The sequence below is a fragment of the Papaver somniferum genome, chromosome 5, assembly GCF_003573695.1.
Source record: "Papaver somniferum cultivar HN1 chromosome 5, ASM357369v1, whole genome shotgun sequence".
NCBI classification, from domain to species: Eukaryota; Viridiplantae; Streptophyta; class Magnoliopsida; order Ranunculales; family Papaveraceae; genus Papaver; species Papaver somniferum.
This window is the reverse complement of record NC_039362.1, coordinates 187,743,211-187,764,484: the sequence shown is the minus strand read 5'-3', so window position 1 is coordinate 187,764,484 and position 21,274 is coordinate 187,743,211. Positions and strand designations below refer to the sequence as shown.

Genomic DNA, 21,274 nt, shown 5'->3' with positions numbered 1-21,274 from the left:
TCAACTACAGAAGCTACGCTTTCGTTTCCAAATCTCAGGTGGGATGCCTTGATGGTAAGATATATTTCTAAGTCATGTAAACGTATAATGGGGTAGTGATTTCCTAAGTTTTTCGTAAGTATGCTGCAAAGAGACATAAACTAAATAATTGGATGCATAATCCACCTAATCTAATCCTTTATAGCGGTTCTGTATGTGTGGAATGATATAATAAATAACGATAAATTGAATTGTTCACAAACATGCTTAATTATATGTTTACAGAAATATTAGGCAAACACAAGAATAGAGGTTTGGAGCAGGCAAAGGAAAATTTTACCATCTATACTTCCATGTGCTGTTTCTGGAGCAACGCCAATATACTTATCCTCTTCCTCCTATGTATGCATTAACCAGAATCGAATGACCCGTACTAAACTGTAGCAACAACGAAATTTTAATTAATAAGGTATAGATGTCTATTAATGAGGTATATTAGTAATGAATTTCAATTGATTAATTTCCCACAACCAAGTCTTATCACAATATAAGAAAATTGACGTTCTATAATTATTAGATCATTCCATGGTTAAACAATAATAAAAATTTCATCATCGAAAACATTAGGCTACAATGACGGAAACAAACTACAGGGAAGTGATACTCTACTAAACTGCATCCATATTTTCTAGCACAAGGGGAAAAGAATACACTTAAGAAATAGAATCAACATTTACATAAACTACAGTTACAACAAAAGAAACACAATGAAGCAAAACAAAATTGAAAGCTAGGTTTCGTTTATAGAGATGATCTCTAGGAAATTTCGTATGTCGAGATTGTTATCTCAAATCAAAGATTAAAATGAGATGATTATAGATTTAAACCCTGATCATGAATCGATAAGAAAATCGAACTTAAATGGAAGTAATTAGGTTTTTGAAATCAGAGTTTTGTTTTCTAAAATTGATTTCAAAATCAATAAAGTGACAGTTCCGATCAAATTAAATGATAATAATATACTACACCTATCTTTAAAATCGTTATCGACGATGAAATCTTCAAACAAATTGGATAACAATTGAATCCGTCAGTTTTTTCCCTAAATCTTCAAGACAAGGTACTGATGATGACGATTAAGGTTTCTCAAATTGAATCAAGTGTTTGTTTGATTATCAGAGTTACATTTGGGGATTGAATATTCACTAAGACGGGATTAGCTTTTCGAATCTCTTCTTCGGGAGAGTTGTTTCCAGATACAGGAAAAACAAATGAATGAACAGAAACTAAATTATGATGAAAAATGAATATCACCTTTTGACGATGGGTGATTTTGTCATTATAAAAAGACGTTTTGGATGGAATCGTTTGGAAATGGATTAACTCGTTCTAAAATGTGCAAATTTGGATCTCCTAGTAAGAGGCTTTGGGGGACAGGACTAGAACGTCCAAAGCCCACAAACTTTGGGACTAAACGTCAATTTCTACATGTTCAATGTTTAATCATTGGAGGAGGGCCAACTGGTAAGCTTGATGTTCATTATGGGAGGGCCAACTGGTGTAGACTTGTTGGTGAGCTGGAAGTTTCTAAAATATAAGTGTATTTTCTTGTACAATCTGTTGTTAACTGTACTTAGATATAAAATGTCATTTTGTATCGCAAAAGATAGGAAAAGGCTGTGAGGGTTTCTATCCTCCCTTGGATAAAAAAAAATTACATTTCCATTTAGTCAAGCTTTTGGGAAACTAGATATTGGTCGTTCTAATGAACCATTCCATCTTGTTCTTATAGTTTGATCTATTTTTTTACACCCACCAGGTACCAAAATGGACTATGTTATATTTGGTGGTGCGTGTATGTTGTTGATGCTCACACTCAAATTATTTTTGAGTAAGTCCAAATTCAAGCTCCAAACAGTAAGTCCAAATTCAATCTCCAATTATTCAGAAAGGTAACTATACAAATATTGTTATTGATTTCGGATTTTCGTTTGTTTATTTGAAAGTATTGATTCTTACCAGTTTTTGTGTCTTGTGGATGAAGAATGGACTTTACATCTTGTTTTGAAGCTACACAGTAGGACTTAGCTAAAAGTACAAGTAGGACAAGATGATATGTTGCACGTAAGTTTCATCTTGGCATTTTCCTTGTCTCTTTTACATTTTCATTAATATTTTAGTAGCAACATTTTACGTTATGAAATTTAGATTGTGAATGAATGATCATGTAATAGGTAACCATGTATTAGTAATATACTGTTCAGAGAAGAAGCATTTGAAAATTTGAATGCTAGATGTTAATTTAGGAGGTATAAGACTAATAAGTTGTTAGGAAACAACAAGGTGTACTTGATTGTACATTTGTTCATGGTGATGACTTAAGAGAGGAAATGACTTGTTCATTCATATAGGATGTGCACATTATTATACACCGCAATTTCACTTGGTGATTAATGGAGAAAGCAAATTATAATCTTCATTATGGATTATGAATGGTAGATTTCGTAGGTTTTTATAGATGTGTACATTTTTGTACACTAGTATGCTCTGTGATGAATGGATCCCTACGTTTATAGGTGTGTACATAGTTGTACACCATTGTGATAACTCAACAATATATGGCATGTTTTGTATGGTGGATGTTAGATTCTTGTAGATATGTACATAGGTGTACACCATTCTCATGTGTACATAGTTGTACACCATTTTGGATATGGAGTTGAGTTAATTAGTTAGTCTAGGAAAACCTGAGAAATGTCACGTGTACCCTATTTGGCAGCAGTACACTTTGTACGAATTGACTGTGTATTCCTAGTTTCCAACCGTATGGATTTACTTTTCTTCTTTTTTTTCTTCTTTTTTTTCTTCCTTTTTTTCTTCATGTTCTTGTTGTTTTATGCTTATTACTTCTACTTTTGACTTTTTTCTTCCCTTCAGATTATACTCTGGAAGGAAGTGAAGGCACACCATTATAGGTGTATTAAATGTTTCCTACTGTGTAATAAGAAGATACATCAATTTTTAACTCTACTTAAGGATCCTTGTAGGTCATTTACAAAAAATAGAATGATAGTTTTGCTACATGTTTTACAAGGGTGTACATATTGGTGCACCAGTGGAATTCTCATGAATAAGTAGGCTTGTGTGTGGTTATGAATGGTTAGTTTTATGCATGTGTTTGCAGGGGGTGTGCACATTGGTGCACCAGTGTATTTTCCATGTAAAAGTCGGTTCTTGTGTGGTTATGGAGGATCGATTTTAAGCATGTTTTGCATGGGTGAACATATTGGTGCACCAGTGGAATTCTCATGAATAAGTAGGCTTGTGTGTGGTTATGAATGGTTAGTTTTATGCATGTGTTTGCAGGGGGTGTGCACATTGGTGCACCAGTGTATTTTCCATGTAAAAGTCGGTTCTTGTGTGGTTATGGAGGATCGATTTTAAGCATGTTTTGCATGGGTGAACATATTGGTGCACTAATGTAATTCTCATGAAAAGTAGGTTTCTGTGAGTTTATAATGAATGATTGATTTCATGCATTTTTTTTTGTAGGTGTGTACAATGTAGTGCATGCGAAAAAATGACTCCATAAGCTTAAGTAAATTTTGTGAATGATTACTTTTTTGTGCACGTTAGATAGGATAAAGAAAATTATTTTTTTATAAATGAAAATTTTAGTCATATGGGTACTCTTTTTTGCAGGTCTCAGAAAAAGCGTTAGTGGTGCTTAGGTGGACGATTTTAGTTGTATGTGTTGTAGGTGTACCTTGTGGTCTTTGTCTTGTCTTTGGATTTTTTGGATTTTTGTAGATATGTACATGTTTGTACACCAGTGAAAACTAAGATTTGAAAAAGATGAGAATTATATAGTCTTATGGGTACTCTTTTTATAGCTCTCGGAAAGAACTTTCCAAATATATAAAATTTGCGAATTTTGGACAAATGGTTCAAAAGATAAATTGTTTTTTTTATATTGTTTAAAATGGCTGACATCATTATAAGTCATTTTGGACTAAATTGTAAATCATCAAGGTTATATGTGTATTTTCCATATTTTAAATAACTTTTGGACTAAATTGTACCTAATTGAATGGGTGTGGACTAACTAGTATATTTTGATGTGATTTTGGACTAAACCGTATTTTTCCCATTAGACATAGGATACGGAACCAAGGCCAGTTTTGGAAGCAGGCAAGGAAGACGAATCATGATATACATGCTAACAAAGAAGAGCTAGAAGAATCAATCAATAAAAAAAAAATATTTATATTTTTTTTAAAGAAATGGTATATCACATTAGCCACAGTTACATTGTTCCAACAGAGTCGAAGACGAATATCAAAATTACATGAATCAAGAAAATTAACATCTCTTTTTTCCTTTTTCTTTCTTATAAAGTTCACCATTGCAATAGTGGACAAACCCCTTTTCCATTTATCTTTTTTCTTTGGGCATCAAGTTAACAATTTAAACCATATTTCTAATGGTACAATCATTGATGCACATGCCAACAGGTGAAGATTCCTGGGATTCCAGCTTACAGAGTTCACAGCTCCATAATACACCATGAATAATGAATCTAGTGGCTCACCTGTGCCTCTGTGCAATATATAGACCTGCAGCAAATGTTTACCTGTTAAAACCCCAAAATACAAAAGCACCTTCTACCTGAAGAAATCATAAATCCAACATACAAGGGGAAACTACAAAAGAATGTAGAACAAGGCGAGAAACCAGAAACTGTATGCCCTTCAACCACTAGTGTGTTCATTTTCAAACAAATATATTGCACAAATAGGTAAATGACAGCATAGACAACCACTGGGGTGTTCATTTGCATCCAATATTAATGCATGAATAACAGCAAAGACGGAGTTCGGATTTAGCATGACAAATGCAACCTTCTATTGAAAATACTAATCCCCATCCTATTTTGAGTACGAACACTATAGACTTTCTAGATAATGGTGACTGGTGAGAAGAGGTTCCTTCAAACTTGTGACTGGTGAATTAATATTGAATCACAGTAATAAAGAAACTGGTTTGTGACCATAATGACCCTCCATAAGAATAACCAATCCGTGACTCCCTATTTACCCTTGGATCCCAACACAAATTAGTTCATAGCAAAACAATGTAAATTTCGCCATTAACTTCCAACCAAATTCGTTGGGATACAATTGGTAGATACTGGTATAAGCAGTACCTTAAACAAACATTTCCCACGGCTTAGGGAGTTGCCAAAACCCAGTCAATTAGACAAGTCACCCTACTCCGGTATTTTCTTCATCAGCTGATAGTTCTCTGATGTAGTTCTATGTTACAAAGCAAAGCATGTAAACAGATGATTCCATGCAACAAATTCAGATATCATAAAGGTGCCAGCTTCCCCTGACTGTCGCATCCTTTATCAATCCAGTTTTTGTATATATATCTAACATGTGATTATGATGTTGTCACTACCGACAACAAATAGAGAAAAATGTTGAAGCCTAGGACAGGAATTGATCAAAAATCTCTCATCCAAAAACCATGATAATAACTCTCGCTGAGGCAACTCTAGACATGGAAAATGTCTTGGGTAAGATCTCCTGAATAGAAGAAAAAGCTTTAGGACTAGGTAAAAGGTGCTCTAATCATCCACGCAAGCAAGCACAAGAAAAAGAAGCTAAGTAGAAGCTGACGAAAAGCAAGACGAGGAAGCGGGAGCTTACCCTGATCGACTCCGCCCTTTTGTACATGACTAAGAAGGTGGACTAATGTTCCCCTAATAATGACTATCTCTGAACGGGAGTGACTAATGATGATGACGGACACCTACACTGCTAATGAATAAAACTATAAAAGATTTCATCATTTGCTGTTTGGCTAATGGTGGAGCCCTTCCTTCCAATTCATGAGTAGGATATCAATAAAAAAAATCCCTGAATGAAGAACTAACTAAAAGTATATGAGAGCATTAAAGCATCAGAAGTAAGCAACTCCTCATTAGCATGATATACGAGTTGTAAGCGAAGTATCAGAATGAAACTCAAGTTTATACACTTAAAAGTCAAGCAACATTGGAACAGAGAACAAACCTCAATCACCTTCTAGCCAGCATTTCATGATCAATGAGGGAAGATATGCATTAAGCTTTCCATGCTTCACTGGTATCGAGATCGAATGACACCAAGAGAGAGTACTCTTGCACATGACCATGTACCTTGTATGAGTGTGGACAAAAGTGCTCTAGTTCATCAGCCTGCAAAAATAAACAAAAACGGAAGCAAAGATAGATTTGGAATCATATGAGTCATATGAACTGGTCTATAGCCGACTAGATTCACATCAAAATCCAAGGAAATCAGAAGAAAACTTTATCCTCTTTTGAGTTGGCAATTTCATCCGGTTCTATGACGTCTAGCTCCAATTCCAAGCTAATGTCTATCTAAGTTTGTGCCATCCACTTATAGTAGAAATAAAATCTTTTTAACCTCTTTATAATATGCCATTAAAGTTCCACCTTGGCTGCAGGCACAAACATAGTCGCAATCGCATAACGAAAGCTGATGAATTATAATACAACAGAAAGAACAAAAGCATGAAAGCATATAAAAAATCTACGGAACGGCAAAAAGAATAACCTGAAAGTCTATTAAGAATGATCTTACTCTAAATTGGAGACAACATATTACTAATTTTAAGGAATCCATGGTATACATTAAGGGTCTGAAAATAAAAGACAAACATATTACAGTAATAATTTTATAACTCACTGGTAATTTACTTAATTGCAGGAATATAGCAACATCAAGAACCTATAACATATTCAATTTCCCCACTTTTTCTTTCTTCTGAGACTTAATCTTCTTCGGGTTCTCTTTATTCCTCTATTCGCGCTTCTCCCCCAACATAAGTACGAGACTGAAGAGAAACTAAACTTTCAAAATAATTAACGGCAAGCCTGGTGAAATTACTATGTTTATTTAGCTCTCTAGCACTTCTATGTTCTGGGTCATACAAAACTAGCTTACCATAGCTCTTGAATAGAATCTTACCATTCTCTAAAGACCATAAAGGACTTAAAAATAAAATATGGTCCGAGATGATGCTCTCACGAGTAATGATATAGCGTCTAGTCCAAGATTCTTGAACTCCATAATCCAGCATCTTCCATACTTCACAATGAATCCAAATACCATTAGCATATGAGTTGACAAGTATGCAAAGGCACCCTTCCAACACTCCCAGAATCATACATGTATTCTTATTCTTCTCCAAAAGTTCTTTCGGTGGTAGTTGTAGTTCTTTGAAACTCTCATCACTGATATCAAAAGAGAGTAAGCAAAACTTATCTTGAGCTACAGCCAACCAGTGAAGGTCTCCATTAAAAAGCACACCATGTCTTTGCATAAAATTAGGAAACCCATAAGGTACAGTTTGCCCAGGTTTCCATGAATTTGATGCCAATGTGTAGACTTGGACTAGAGTAGTATCCGTGGTTCTCTGAAGCACACCTATAGCCAATTTGTAATCATCATTCTTGTGATCATACCCCAAAGCACAGATGCTATTCATTACAATTGGTGATTCAGGTATTTCTTTGTATTCTCTTGTGGTTGGGTTCCAAAAACAAAGAAAATCTCCATCAGAATCAACCACCCGTATGCAAACCAAACCATTACATGATCCCACCAATCGAACATCGTAATGTAAAGAAGATTTGAATGGGTAATCCATTTCAATAACAGCATCTTCAAAATCACATACTGATGATGTTAATGAATCATAATCAATGGAGTAAAAGTCCCTATCAGAAGAAGGACCTTGAAGCATGAGAATAGGGTTGTTTCTCTGGGTAGTAAAATGAAGGTGCAATTTAACAAAATCAGAGGTAGAGATCAGGGCATACCAATTCTTGCAGACAGACTTGCATTTTAGTAATGATTTCACTGGTAACCTCAATAGAATTTCATTGTAGATGATCTCCTCCGGCAAGCTCGACATTTTCAACTTCGAATTTCTTCGCTGGGTGAAAGTTAGGGTTTCTGTTTGTTTTGTGATCAAGGAAACCAAAGAAATGATTTTACGGATTACGGAGAATATAGTGGAAGTGATGAATCGTTTTGATTTTTGTTAAAGGGAGAGCAAAAACAGATCCGAGGAGAGGGAAAATTGTAGTCGACTCGCTGCTAAACAGGTCGATTTGTAAACTGAGTCAATTTTTAATTTCCTTCTGCCCAAAATATCCTTTATCGTAATCGCACTTATTAACCTAACTTATGTAATTTAACCTAACGTGTAACTATTGAAACTGATAATCAAGGGTCAAACACCGTGAAACCTAGCCTAACTTATGTAATTTAACCTAACGTATAACTATTGAAACTGATAATCAAGGGTCAAACACCGTGAAACCTAGCCCCAAATCATGACTTAATAGGAAACCAGAAATCAAGCCAAGAATCATTGTCTTCAAATATAAAGTGATTTTACAGGGAACCAAGAATCATTGTCTTCAAATATAAAGTGAGTTTACAAACCAAGAATCCCAAGTACTAGGTTTAAGAGTCCGTCTCTTTCTTTTTTATACGGCAGGGGACAAAAGAAACAAAAAGGGTCCGTCTTGATGAAGATTAGTGCATAAGATGAATAAAGATTTTTCTCTTATGTAGTTATGTTTACCTTCGCTGACACAAGGATTTCTCTTATGTTTACACAGACGTGAACATAGAAAAATCCATGGACACTAATTAAGAATCATGATAACTTTTAGGAACATCATAGTGAAATATAGAATTTCACTGTATAGATGAAGAAATAAGAAAAAAAAGCGATTTGACTGGTTATTGTACTTGATTTGTTTGGTTGAGTTTGGTTTGGTCCGTAAGCATGTAAGCCGCGCGTGTCCGAGTCAAAATTTATTATAGGAATCGGTTTGGTTAGCAAGTCAACTACCGCTTTTGCTCTTCTCAAATTCGTTTTTGCTTTCCCTTTAACAAAAATCATCGTTTTTGCAAATAACTCCAATCAAATTCCATTTCTGATTTTCGGAGATTGGGGTTTCAAAATTTCCTTGGGGACAGAGAGTCAAAATTTACTTGGGGACAGAGAGTCAAAGAGAGAGAGTGAGAGAGAGAGAGAGAGAGAGCGCGCGAAGCTTTTGAAGGAGGACCGTGCTGAGCCTATGGGGTTTAGGGCAATTCCTCTGGGAATGAACAAACCCATGTTTTTGTTGAGCCAGGTGGATGACCAAACTGGTTTTTCCACTATGGAAGCCACTTGGCGTTAGATAACTAAGCGTGCGAGCGAAAAACAAACACTGGAGTTTCTAGGTAAAGCACCAGCGTTGGAAGGACAAGCGTTGGCGACCAAAGCTTCAACGCGGCGCTTGAACGTATGTCGTTGGTGTTTGTAGCAAAAACGCCAACGGGTAGTTTTTTAAAATTCAAAATTCACTTTTTACCTCTATAAATTATCATCAATTTCAAATAATTCACTCACACCAAAATTCACTTCTCCTGAATTTTCTCTTCTAAAATCTATTTCTCAATGGCTAAAAGGCGATCACACTTTTTTCCGATGCAAAACTTGAAGCTGCGCTGTTTCTAAGATATGTGGGAGTTTTAAAAAGATTGAAAATTGTAAGAGGGAAGTGCAAGTTTTTGAAGTTGCTCCAAGAAAATGTTCCGCTAAAAGGAAAAAAAGAGCTCCAGTTTTGAAAGTTAACAACAAAAAATTCAAAAACAAAGGCGAAACTGTCAAAGAGCGCGTTGAATGGAAGATACGTTAAATGAAGATAAACAGGAGGTCAAAAATTGTACTTGATTTTTATTGAAGTTGTCAGTACTTTTTATTATTGCCTAAGTTTATATCTTGTAAAAGAATTGGCATCAATGAACGAAAATATTTAGATTTTAAAATAGAGATTTCCACTTCAGATTAAGCGAAATTTATTACAATTTGAACTTGCAAATAATATCAAATCCATAACAAAAACATCAAACTACATCAAATCCAGCGACATTCTCTCAGTAGAGTCCATAGCATTCAAAATGCTTAAGCTCTCTTCCGCTTTCTTCAGTAAACTTGGTCTGAGCGATGGTTTTCTGTAAAAAAGATAAACAACAAGTTCAGATATTTATGATGCAGTTGATTAATGAGGAAAAAGGTAAGATACTCACCAGTTCTTCGTTGGATAATCCAGAATAGCTACGGTGAACCATCCACAAAACTTTCGTATAATGTTTGACTTCCTTAGTGATGAATGCAATTCTTAGTTCTAGGCTCTTACTGTTTCTTATGGCTTCGTTCCGCGATGCTACAAAATTTCCCAATACTCTTTCCCAGAAATTGTCATTGTTCATTGGTCTCATCATACGATGTAACCAACATCGAACAAGAGAAACATCTTCTTCCATTGTAAAGACCGGCAGCGGCATTCGAGTGCAGTAACAATGTGCTTGAGATGGATCATCTTTTAGAATTCTGAAACACGTTTCGTAATGAAAAGGTTTACCGTGAGTTTCCTCCCAATTATCAAGAGTTGTTTGGATCACTTCATCTTCAGTTACACCGTTGAACTTTTCTTGATCAATTTCCATTACCAGAACAAGAAATGGCTGGACTGCAAGCCTAATAGATTGAAAACAAACACGCAATCGACGAGCATCTCGGTATCCCGGGTTTCCCGTCAGTGAGACGAACAATGAAAAAATGTTCTCCCAAAAAGAACCGTCATAAGAAATAACAACACCAGTGATTACCCTATGAGAAAAATATGCTTTGCATATTGTTATATCCTCTTCTTCAGTAATGTAAAGACCCTCAAGCTCGTCAACGCCATTAGACCGGTCAAGTGTTGATTTAGCCAAAAATAACTCGATTAGTTTAACACGAACGTTAATTAATAGAAATTAACTTAACAATGATTTAGATGTGAAACTAGTACCGTTGGATAGATCTCGAATAGTTATGCAGAATAGACTAATCGAACGTGTCCATAGGATACCAGATGAAGAAGATATCATCGGATGTGTATAAAGGGAGGATTAGTCTTTTCTCAGACCGACCGACCTGGGATCCCCATATCATTTGAGTGAGTGTGAGTATTATTTGTCCTTGGACTTATCAAAACCAACCGAGAAGATAAGCTCATTTTAGTCTTCTTCTTTCTCTTTCTTCCTCGTTCTTTTTCTTTTTTCTTCTATTTTCTTTCTTCTCTTGTTCTTGTTCTCAGGCGAATTTGAGAGAATCAAATGGAAGTTCCGCGTTCGACAGAAGTGGGAGAAGATCTTTTAGCATCCAGTAGTGATGATAGTGGTGTTTATTGTTGATTCAAATTCGAATCTGTGATTTGAATTTAGAGTTTCTCTTTAAATCGATGAAGGTGAAGAAGATAGTAAGGTTAAGATCGAGAGATGAATAATAGAACCGCGGGGAGATGAAGAAGCGAGGGTTGAGGTTTAATTTCAGTTTGAAGAGGATGGAGTTGCTGCTGTAGATCGAGCATAGTAGTTCCGAAGTTAGGGTTTGTTAGGAGATTGAGAAGCGAATCGAGATGTTGATGGATGAAACAGAGAAGGGTCGTTGTTGAATCAGTGAAATAAAGTTTTGGTAACTATGAATTAAGGGTTAGGGTTTCTCAGAGATTGAATAAGGGTTTCAGAAGAATTGCATAAGAGAATTCAAAGACAAAATTAATACTCTAGAAGATCACTCGAAGATGGGTTTTGTGTATTGAATGTAAAGGAGATGGAGGAGTATTGATTTGTTGGAAACATAAGAAAGAAGGGTTTGATTTCAATTTGGTTGAGACAAGCTGTTTGAGGTAATTATTCTTCTTAGTGAACTTCGTAATGTTTATGTACATTCATTACATGGTATGAGTTTGTTAATTGATCTAAGTTATGATATGATTGTATGTGTATGGAACTGGAGGGGGAATTATTACACTGAGATGGTGATTGAGACTGTGAAGATATGGAGATGGTGGATATGAAATTGAGTTACAGTTGTAGCTTGTGGAACTGGTGATGATTGTGTTAGTTAGGATATGTGGACTGAAGGTGGTGGCAGCTGATGATGGGTATTGCCTGCGAGTATGTATGTCAATGGAGGAGGATATATGTGTTATGAATTGATCTCAGTGAATGAGATGTTGCAGATTTCGTGTTGTGTGTGTTAAATTGTGTTGAATTACAAAGAGTTGGTTAAGTTGATAACTTGTAGGTGTTGATTAATTGGTGATAGTGGTGGTGGTTCCGTAGTTGTAGGTTATTTGGGAATAAATATTATAGGTATCGAGGTTGGTTCCGTGGACTTTGATGGTGATTGATGGTACTGAAATATAAATGATTGAGTTGAGCTAGTGTGCTGGTGGTGTTGAACATGAGGTTGTGGTAGTGCTATTGAACTTGCACATAACTTGGAAGAATGATTTAGTGATGGTGGTGTTTGGGATTTGACTTCATGACTTGGGAAGAGATGGAATGTATATAAGATTATAGTCTAGGTTTGTTTGATTGGACTGAAATTGCAGATGGAATTGGAATTAATGTGGTTGTGTAGATAGAGCTGAATGGTGTTGTTGATCTGAGCCGTTGAGTTGTTCTGAGATACAGTCATAGTGGAATTGTTTGTGTGTTTGAGAGTTTTAGAGATGAAGTGGCAGTTTAGTTGTGCTGGTTTGTTTGAGTTGAGAATATAGTTACTACAGCTACTGCAATTTGTATTTGTAATTTGATTATGAAATTTTCTTAAGAATTTATAAGTTGAAGTTGTATTTGAGTTATGATTTGTACTAGAATCTTAGCATGAGTTCTTTAGCTTAGCTGACTCGACCTAGTCTATCTGACTCAGTTAAATGTGTAGTTGAATTACCTGAATCACTTCTGACTTGACTTGGACTTTGACATTGACTGTTAGTTGACTTCATATGACCAGACGTTGACTATTAGTGACCGTTAGTTGACCCATTTGGACCAGGTCTTGAGTTAATGGTCTGGTTTAGTGGACTTAGTCTTTAGACTAGTTTTCCTAGTTTGATGTTTGGATCCCTTATCGTCCGAATTAGCATTCGGTTCCTTATACAAAGTTGTAGATAGTCATAAGACTTCGTTAATGGATTATAGAAATCAACCTAATTGGATTAGTAAACTCTTAGTTATGCTAAAGATAGATAATAAAAAGGTGTAGAACCATCAGATAGAATTATATGATTCTTGTTTGAGCCATTTTGGCTAGATTCTTAGAGTTCTTATGTGATTAACAGTTAGTCCATATTAACAACGATCGATTCAAAGGATGAACCAGTGGATCGTGGATCTCGAGGTAGGCGTGGCTTGTCATCAAAAGAGGTGGGAATACTTTTGACTCTCTTGTAACCATTGATGTTTTCTTTTACAAAAGTTTATGTTTATCAAATTCATGCATTGTCTAGTTATGCATTCCATGCTTTGTTTAAATTGCATTACGATGATTATGTTGTTTATTTTAATCTTTCCATGGTTTGGAAAAGACTTGTAATGTTTGTTGGTCATATGAATTGTTATGGGAAATGAGAATTTCCACCTGTGGTATATAGGATACGCTCCTTCACATTTATATCTACATGAATTCATCTTGTATGCTTATTATGGGTCAACATGGGTGATATCAATAACTATTAGGTGTGTAACTGGTTGACACCGTATTATACATTGTTTGAAGAAGGAGTTCGTCCATATACATGTTTTGTTATTTCAGTGATTTGGTCACTCTTTAATGTTTGGGAAAAACATGTATTGTTTTTCAACTCTTGCTTATGATTACTTGAAAGTTAAATGTTATTCCTGCTGGGCACCCCTTTTAGGGATGATGTGCTCACCCATTCCCACTTTCAGTTTCAGAGACGGATCAGAGTTTCGCAACGAAAGATTCAAGGGTTGAGTTCGCTAGTTGATTAAGTTCGACTATGTTTATTATGTTGTATATTTTATTTGTAAACCAGATGATAATTGTTATGTATCATTTGAGAGGAGTTCTTGTATATATATTTCTGAGCGGGGGTAGTTTTGGGGTTAAGTTTTGTAGCAGATTTCTTATTGGATGCTTAAGTTTATGATTTGGATTCTTAGTGCCTCTGTATTCAGTTAATCTCTTGGATTAGTCAGCTGCTAGCTTTGTGGGCGCTACAAGTAAACTTGGGACCACGATTTCTAACAGACATTTCTGCACAGTGGGAGAGATTAAGAGTTTTAGAAAAAAAAAAAAAAAAGATGTGATTTTGGAGATGAGAGGAATGGAATTTATAGGTCGAGAAAGAAGATCGTGTCGTTGGGAATTTAGCCGTTGGCGTTGGTAATACAACCGCACGTGACTTTCCTTTAAACGCCCGTTTGAATAACCAACACCTATTTTCTTGTTATAAATACAACACTAGGGGTGGCCTCTCAACCAAACCAACAGATTTCTTTCTCAACATCCACCATGTTTTCTAAAGGCAAAGCGAAGCAAATATTATGTGTCGAAGCAAAAGAGGTTTGTCAATTATGTTTCATGGATAACCACAGTCTTAAGCAATGCCCTTGGATGTATTCAAAGTGTCCACGGGAAGGTTGTTCACGCATCATAATGGTGATTGAATCACAACCAGAAAAGCTCAGGTATTTGCAATATCAAGATCCCAACTGTCCATAGGAACCACATATGCTAGATGATGCTATGAATATTAAAAAAGAAGAAGAAGAAAAGATTGCAACACTCTGCAGAAACTTCAAACTTAAATCCAAATTGAAGGAGTTATTACACTGCAAGCATTGTGGATATGGAGATCACGAATACAAACATTGTCCACAGAGGATCAGTGGATGCTCAAAGCCCGGTTGCAAGGCTTTTATGCATTTGCGGACTTCTTCTGATGAAGACACATATGGAAGGCATTTATGGGAATGTCCTGGGTGTTTTTTGGTGGAGTGGGCTGATTGAAGTTGAAGGACAATTCGATTCACTATGGTATTGTGTTATTTAGTTTGCTGTTTATTTTGTGTTATTACGATTATCATAAGTAATTTAAAATTTTCCTGGATTAAACATTTGCACCATCAATCTCATATATAAAAACATACTTCATTGAACAACCACACCATACATGAGAATAAAAGAAATACATCAGATGAAAACAACTACTACATAGGCGGCGTCAGTTCTCGGCGGGTGGTGGAATTCCTAGGGCAATGTAGGAATCGTATTTATTGAGCACCCTAAGAATGTTGAAACAAGCATGGAAGTCAAAAGGACGATCGCGGTGAGATGCTGGCCACGTCGGTAAATTTCTGGGCATGTTCGCCTTCACCGTTGAGCTTATTTTTTGTGATTCTCCATTAGTTGAGCGACAAATTCTAATACATTACGCGAAATTTTACACTAAAACGATGCGCCAATCCATGACAATCACGCCCATAAATGTTCATCGTTTCAGCTTGGAACATTTGATATTTTCTCCCAGAAGGTCGATCGGGATACATTGATACCGGTATCGACAACATCTTGTGTGTGAAAAACGTAGGCTCTGCAAATAGCTAATCCTCTTGTTGAGTGTATCTAACACCACGAACTTTGGGAAGCATTTTTGTAGATGATTTGAGAGTGAAGAATGTGTAGAATGTGTGAATCTGGAGTTGAAATGAGGAGTATTTACAAAATTCAAAAATTATACCCGTTAGATCACAAGAGTTTTCAGGCATCCAGATTCAGCGTTGGCGCTTCTATGAAAAACGCGGCGCTGAAAGGACAAGCTCTTACGCTCTAATCAAGAACGCATGCTGGAAAGACAAGTGCCAGCATTGTTCGCTTACACGCTGGCGTTTGTGGCAAGATCGCCCGGCCTATCATCAAACGCTCGCTACATCCTCCAACTCAATGAACAAACCAACAAATTTATTGGTTTGACATCTATTTTTCATGTTTGTTGAGTCCATAGTGGGAGCAAAATGAACAAACCGCTCTTAGTTTGGTTGAAGAATGATAGTTTGTTCATTCCATATAAACTGCTCTTAGTTTGGTTGATGTACACCATAGGACTGGACTGAGCCTATGGGACATTGGAAATGAATGTAGCAAAATTTGCAAGCTGAAGAGTGTTAAAATGGATTAATTTGTGACATTTGCTGCAAGGACCAGTTAGCATTTTCCTTCGACAAAACTTCTGAAAAGATAATTCTCAGAATCATATTATCACTCTGAAAACATTAGCAAAAACGCATGGGGACTTGGAAAGAAGAGACAAAAATCTCGCAAGTCGCTCGTTTTCATGATGCACATGCTTCCAACATTACACCGAAATAAACGAAACTAGCAGAAAGTTGAAAGAATTAACTAAAAATGAATATTTATTTTTGAAGAAATGGTAATCAGACCATCAGTAGACGAGTTTATCGGCAGACAGTGGCCATAGGCCCATAGTCATTTACATATTTCCAAGTTCCAACAGGGTTGAATAGAAATATCAAATTACTTGAATCAAGAATTTTTCCTTTTTCTTTCTTTTTCTCCTATTGATATTATCAAGTTCAGTTCTCCATTACAATGGCATACGACCCCATTTTCTTATTTTACTTTGGGCATCAAGTTAACACAATTCAAACCGTATTGGAATGGTACAATCATTACTTGCAGATGCCAACATGTGAAGATTCCTGGGAATCCAGCTCTCACAGTTCACAGCTCCACACAAGTAAGGATTCCAGCGGCTCACCTGTGACTCCATGCAATATAAATGGAAACTCTAGCTTGACCTAGGTTGCGTCCAGCCGATTATCCCATGTGACACAACCCTGTGGGACTTGTGGGCTCAAAACCCACCCCCTGCTAACTCACCCACCATAGTCTTTCACTAAGTCAGGAAAGACTATGGTTGTAGCTTTTGATAAGGCTTGGCTTGCTTGGATAACCTGCGGGACTCGGCCAACATAGCAGCGTTGATATATAAAACCTGCAGCAAATGTTTACCTCATAAACCCCAAAATACAAAAAACCCCTCTGCCTAAATAAATCATAAAACAACATACAAGGGGAAACTACAAAAGAATGTAAAAAAAGGTGAGAAACCTAAAATTGTATGCTCTTGAACCATTCATGTGTTCATCATTTTCACACAAATATAAATCGATAAAAGTGGCACAAAACACACCCATAAATAGTGCGTGAAAAAAAGAATTCCCTCCCTCAAATCAAAAATATATTGTTAAAAAAGGGAAAGTAACACTTGAACCCTGGGTAAAATAGTGATGTGGGAAAAGAGAAAAAAACTGGTTTGCGACCATAATGACCCTCCATAAGCATAATCGACCCGTGACTCCCTATTTACCCTTGGATCTCACCACCAACTAGTTCATAGCAAAACAATGTAAATTTCGCCATTAACTTCCAACTAAATTTTTTGGGATACAATTGGTAGATTCTGGTGAAAGCAGTATCTTTAACAAACATTTCACACCGCTTAGGGACTTGCCGAAACCTAGTCAAATAGACAAGTCACCCTAATTTTGTATTTTCTGCATCCGCTGATAGTTTTCTGATGTAGTTCTATGTTACAAACAAACGAAAGCATGCAAGCAGATGATTCCATGCTACAAATTCAGATACCATAAAGGTGCCAGCTTCCCCTGACAGACGCATTCTTTGTCAATCCAGTGTTTGTAAATATATCTAACATGTGATTACAATGTTGTCACTAACTAGATAGCGCCAACAAATAGAGAAAAATGTTGAAAACTAGGACAGGAATTGATCAAAAATCTCTTAACCAAAAACCATGATAACAACTCTCGCTGAGGCAACTGAAGACACGGAAAATGTGTTGGATAAGATCTTCTGAATTGAAGAAAAAGCTTTTTGACTAGGCAAAAGGTACTCTAATCCTCCACGCAAGCAAGCACAAGAAAAACAAGTGAAGTAGAAGCTCTGCCAAAAGCAAGACAAGGAAATGGAGTTATCACAGAAGTAGGAGCTTACCCTGATCGACTCCAGCTTTCTGTCCATCACTAAGAAGGTGGAAAAATATTTCCCTAATGACTATCTCTGAGTGGGAGCGACTAATAATGATGACTGACACCTACGCTTCTAATGAATAAAACTATAAAAGATATTATCATTTGACATTTGGCTCATGTTGGAGCCCTTCATCCTCCCAGATTATGAGTTATCAATAAAAGTAAAATAAAAATTCCCTTCATCCTCCCAGATTATGAGTTATCAATAAAAGTAAAATAAAACGAAGAACAAGCTAAAAGTATATGAGAGCATTAAAGCATCAGAAGCAAGCAACTCCTCAATTAACATTATTATATACAAGTTATAAGCGAAGTATCAGAATGGAACTTAAAAGTAAAGCAACATTGGAACTGAGAACCAACCTAAATTGCCTTCTTGCCAGCATTTCATGATCAATGAGAGAAGATATGCATTAAGCTTCCCATGCTTCACTGGTATCCAGATCGAATGACACCTAGAGAGAGCACTCTTGTACACAACCACGTCCTTTGTACGAGTGTGGAACAAAGTGCTCTCTCCCTTTGTCCAGCGAAGCTTTCAGTCAACAAAGTTAACTCATCAGCCTGCAAAAAGAAATAAAAACGGAAGCAAAAATAGATTTGACATCATATGAGTGGTCTATAACCGACTAGAATCACATCAAAATTGAAGGAAATCAGAAGAAAACTGTATCTTCTTTTGAGCAAGCAATTCTCATCGGGTTCCATGATACCTAGCTCCAGTTCCAAGTTAATGTCTATGCAAGTTTTCTCGTGCAATTATTAGAAATAAAATCTCTATAACCTCTTTTTTCGTCCCCACTCAATCACCAGGGTTTACACATAAGCAACAGTGACACCACATATCGCGATCGAGCAATCAAAAATTTCCAAGAATCCGTCAATAATCAATATACTTGTTCCATATATCTGGTAAAAAAGAAATATATTTAATTGAGAGGCAGAGGTCTCCCATAAAAAACAATTGTGTGAAGTCTCTGAATCAATGCACAGATAGTCCTCGATCTATGTATAGCCCGGAGGATAAATTACAAAGGAAATACTAAGAACAATAGCACATGCTGCACAGTGTCGACTATGTAACATTAGAAGGTGCACAGGTTTCATAACAGTAACTGATTTTTAAGGCACTTTGTGTCTAGGTAGGCAGATCTAGTCAAACCTTTTGTACCAGCACCAAATACTGCAAGGTTATTACTGTAGCCTCTAATCATGCCAGGAATCCGAAGACAATAATCAAGCTGATCTTATATAATTAGTAGTACAATGCATGGTTAAGGATGTCTACTTTTTATCAGGAAGATAGGTTGTTCTGCAGTTAATTGTTAGATATGTTAATATTGAAGAGGAATTAAGAAGTACTACAAGTAGAGCAACAGTAAGAATTTGTTAAATGGTTTTTAAAGCTCAAGCAAGTTCAGGTAGGTAAACTTAACATTTAACCATCTAGGGAGAAACTCCTTCACAACAATGTTAGAGGAACTCTGATCACTACCATACACGCAACTAATTGTGTATGAAGCTCAAATAAAGTCAAAACAAAGAATGAGGTATAATAACAAGAACTTGTAGAAAACCAAGCAATGAACATAAAATATATGAACCATGAGCAAACTATATCAAACATATGCCGTACTAAATAACAAGTCTTGGCTGCAGGCACAAACAAAGTCGTGAACGCATAACGAACGCTGTTGAATTATAACAGTGCAGCAGAAAGAACAAAGCAAAAATATAACTTGGAATTGATCTGCTCTAGATTGGAGACAAACATATTACTAATTCTAAGAAATTCAGGATATACATTAGGATTGGAAAATAAAAAAAATACATAAGAGAAACATATCATTAATTATACAACTCATTGGTAATTTACTAAAAACTGCAGGAATATAGCAACAACAAGAACCTATAAGATATTCAGGTTCTGGTAATTCCTATATTTTCCCTTCTCCTCCAACATAAGTACCAGACTTAAGAGAAACTAAGCTTTCAAAATAATTAATGGCAAGCCTGGTGAAATTATTATGTTTATTTAGTTCTGTAGCACTTCCATGTTCTGGGTCATACAAAACTAGACTACCATACTTCATGAATAGAATCTTACCATTCCCAAAAGACCACAACGGACTTAAGGATAAAATATGATTGACGATGATGCTCTCACGAGTAATGATATAGCGTCTAGTCCAAGATTCTCGAACTCCATAATCCAGCATCTTCCATACTTCACAATGAATCCTAATACCATTAGCGTATGAGTTGACAAGTATGCAAAGGCACCCTTCCAGCAATCCCAGAATCATACATGGATTCTTATTCTTCTCCAAAAGTTCTTTTGGTAGTAGTTGCAATTCTTTGAAAGTCTCATCACTGAAATTCAAAGAGAGTAAGAAAAACTTATCTTGAGCCACGGCTAACCAGTGAAGGTCTCCATTAATGAGCACTCCCCGTCTTTGCATAAACATATAATTAGGAAACCGATAAGGTACAGTTTGCCCAGGTTTCCATGAATTCGATGCTAACGAATAGACTTGGACTAGAGTAGTATCCGTGGTTTCCTGAGTTACACCTACTGCCAACTTGTAATCATCATTCTTGTGATCATACCCAAACGCACAGATGCTATTCACTTTAATCGGTGAATCGGGTAATTCTTTGTATTCTCTTGTGGCTGGGTTCCAAAGACAAAGAAAATCCCTTTTACCATCAGAATCAACCACCCGTATCCAAAACAAACCGTTACATGATCCCACCAATCGAACACCATAGTTATTAGATTTGAATGGGTAATCCATTTCAATGGCAGCATCTTCAATTTCACACACTGATGATTCTAATGAATCATAACCAATGGATTTAAGTACCTTATCAGAATAAGCACCTTCAAGCATGAGAATAGGGTTGTTTTTCTGGGTAGTAATAAAACGAAGGTGCAATTTGATAAAATCAGAGGTAGAGATTAGGGCATACCAATTTTCGCAAACACATTTACATTTAAGTAATGATTTGACTGGTAACCTTAAAAGAATTTCATGGTAGATCTCTTCCGGAATGCTTGACATTTCTCACCTTCTAATTTCTTCACAGAGTGAAAGTTAGGGTTTATGTTTGTTTTCTGGTAAAATGAACCCAAGGAAATGATTTTTGGAGAACAAAGAATGTAGCGAAAGTGATGAATCCTTGTTGCAAATAGCCCAATCAAACTAATCTTCCATTTCTAATTTTCGGAGATCTGGGTTTCAGAATTCCCTAGAGGAAAAAGGGAGCTTTTTTTTTTC

At 36.1% G+C, this 21,274-nt stretch overlaps 2 protein-coding genes across 4 annotated transcripts; both read right to left on the bottom strand.

The window, feature by feature from the left end:
* Positions 1-6,586: 6,586 nt before the first annotated feature.
* Positions 6,587-8,100, bottom strand: LOC113283988 (F-box protein CPR1-like). The gene is made up of 2 exons (XM_026533375.1): positions 7,874-8,100; positions 6,587-7,771 (listed from the first exon to the last, which is right to left on the bottom strand). The coding sequence occupies exons 1-2, from the start codon at positions 7,966-7,968 to the stop codon at positions 6,844-6,846; spliced, it is 1,023 nt and encodes a 340-aa protein (XP_026389160.1). The 5' UTR covers positions 7,969-8,100; the 3' UTR covers positions 6,587-6,843.
* An 8,213-nt stretch (positions 8,101-16,313) lies between these two features.
* LOC113283987 (F-box protein CPR1-like) lies at positions 16,314-21,274 on the bottom strand. Of its 3 annotated transcripts, XM_026533372.1 has the most exons (3): positions 20,101-21,274; positions 18,357-18,557; positions 16,314-16,933 (listed from the first exon to the last, which is right to left on the bottom strand). In XM_026533372.1, exons 1-2 carry the CDS (start codon positions 21,056-21,058, stop codon positions 18,553-18,555), a joined length of 963 nt encoding a protein of 320 aa, XP_026389157.1. In that variant the 5' UTR covers positions 21,059-21,274; the 3' UTR covers positions 16,314-16,933; positions 18,357-18,552. The 3 variants fall into 3 exon arrangements, with proteins under 3 accessions (XP_026389157.1, XP_026389156.1, XP_026389158.1); XM_026533371.1 differs by lacking the exons at positions 16,314-16,933; positions 18,357-18,557 and adding an exon at positions 18,564-18,902; XM_026533373.1 differs by lacking the exons at positions 16,314-16,933; positions 18,357-18,557 and having other exon boundaries at positions 19,714-20,860; positions 20,967-21,274.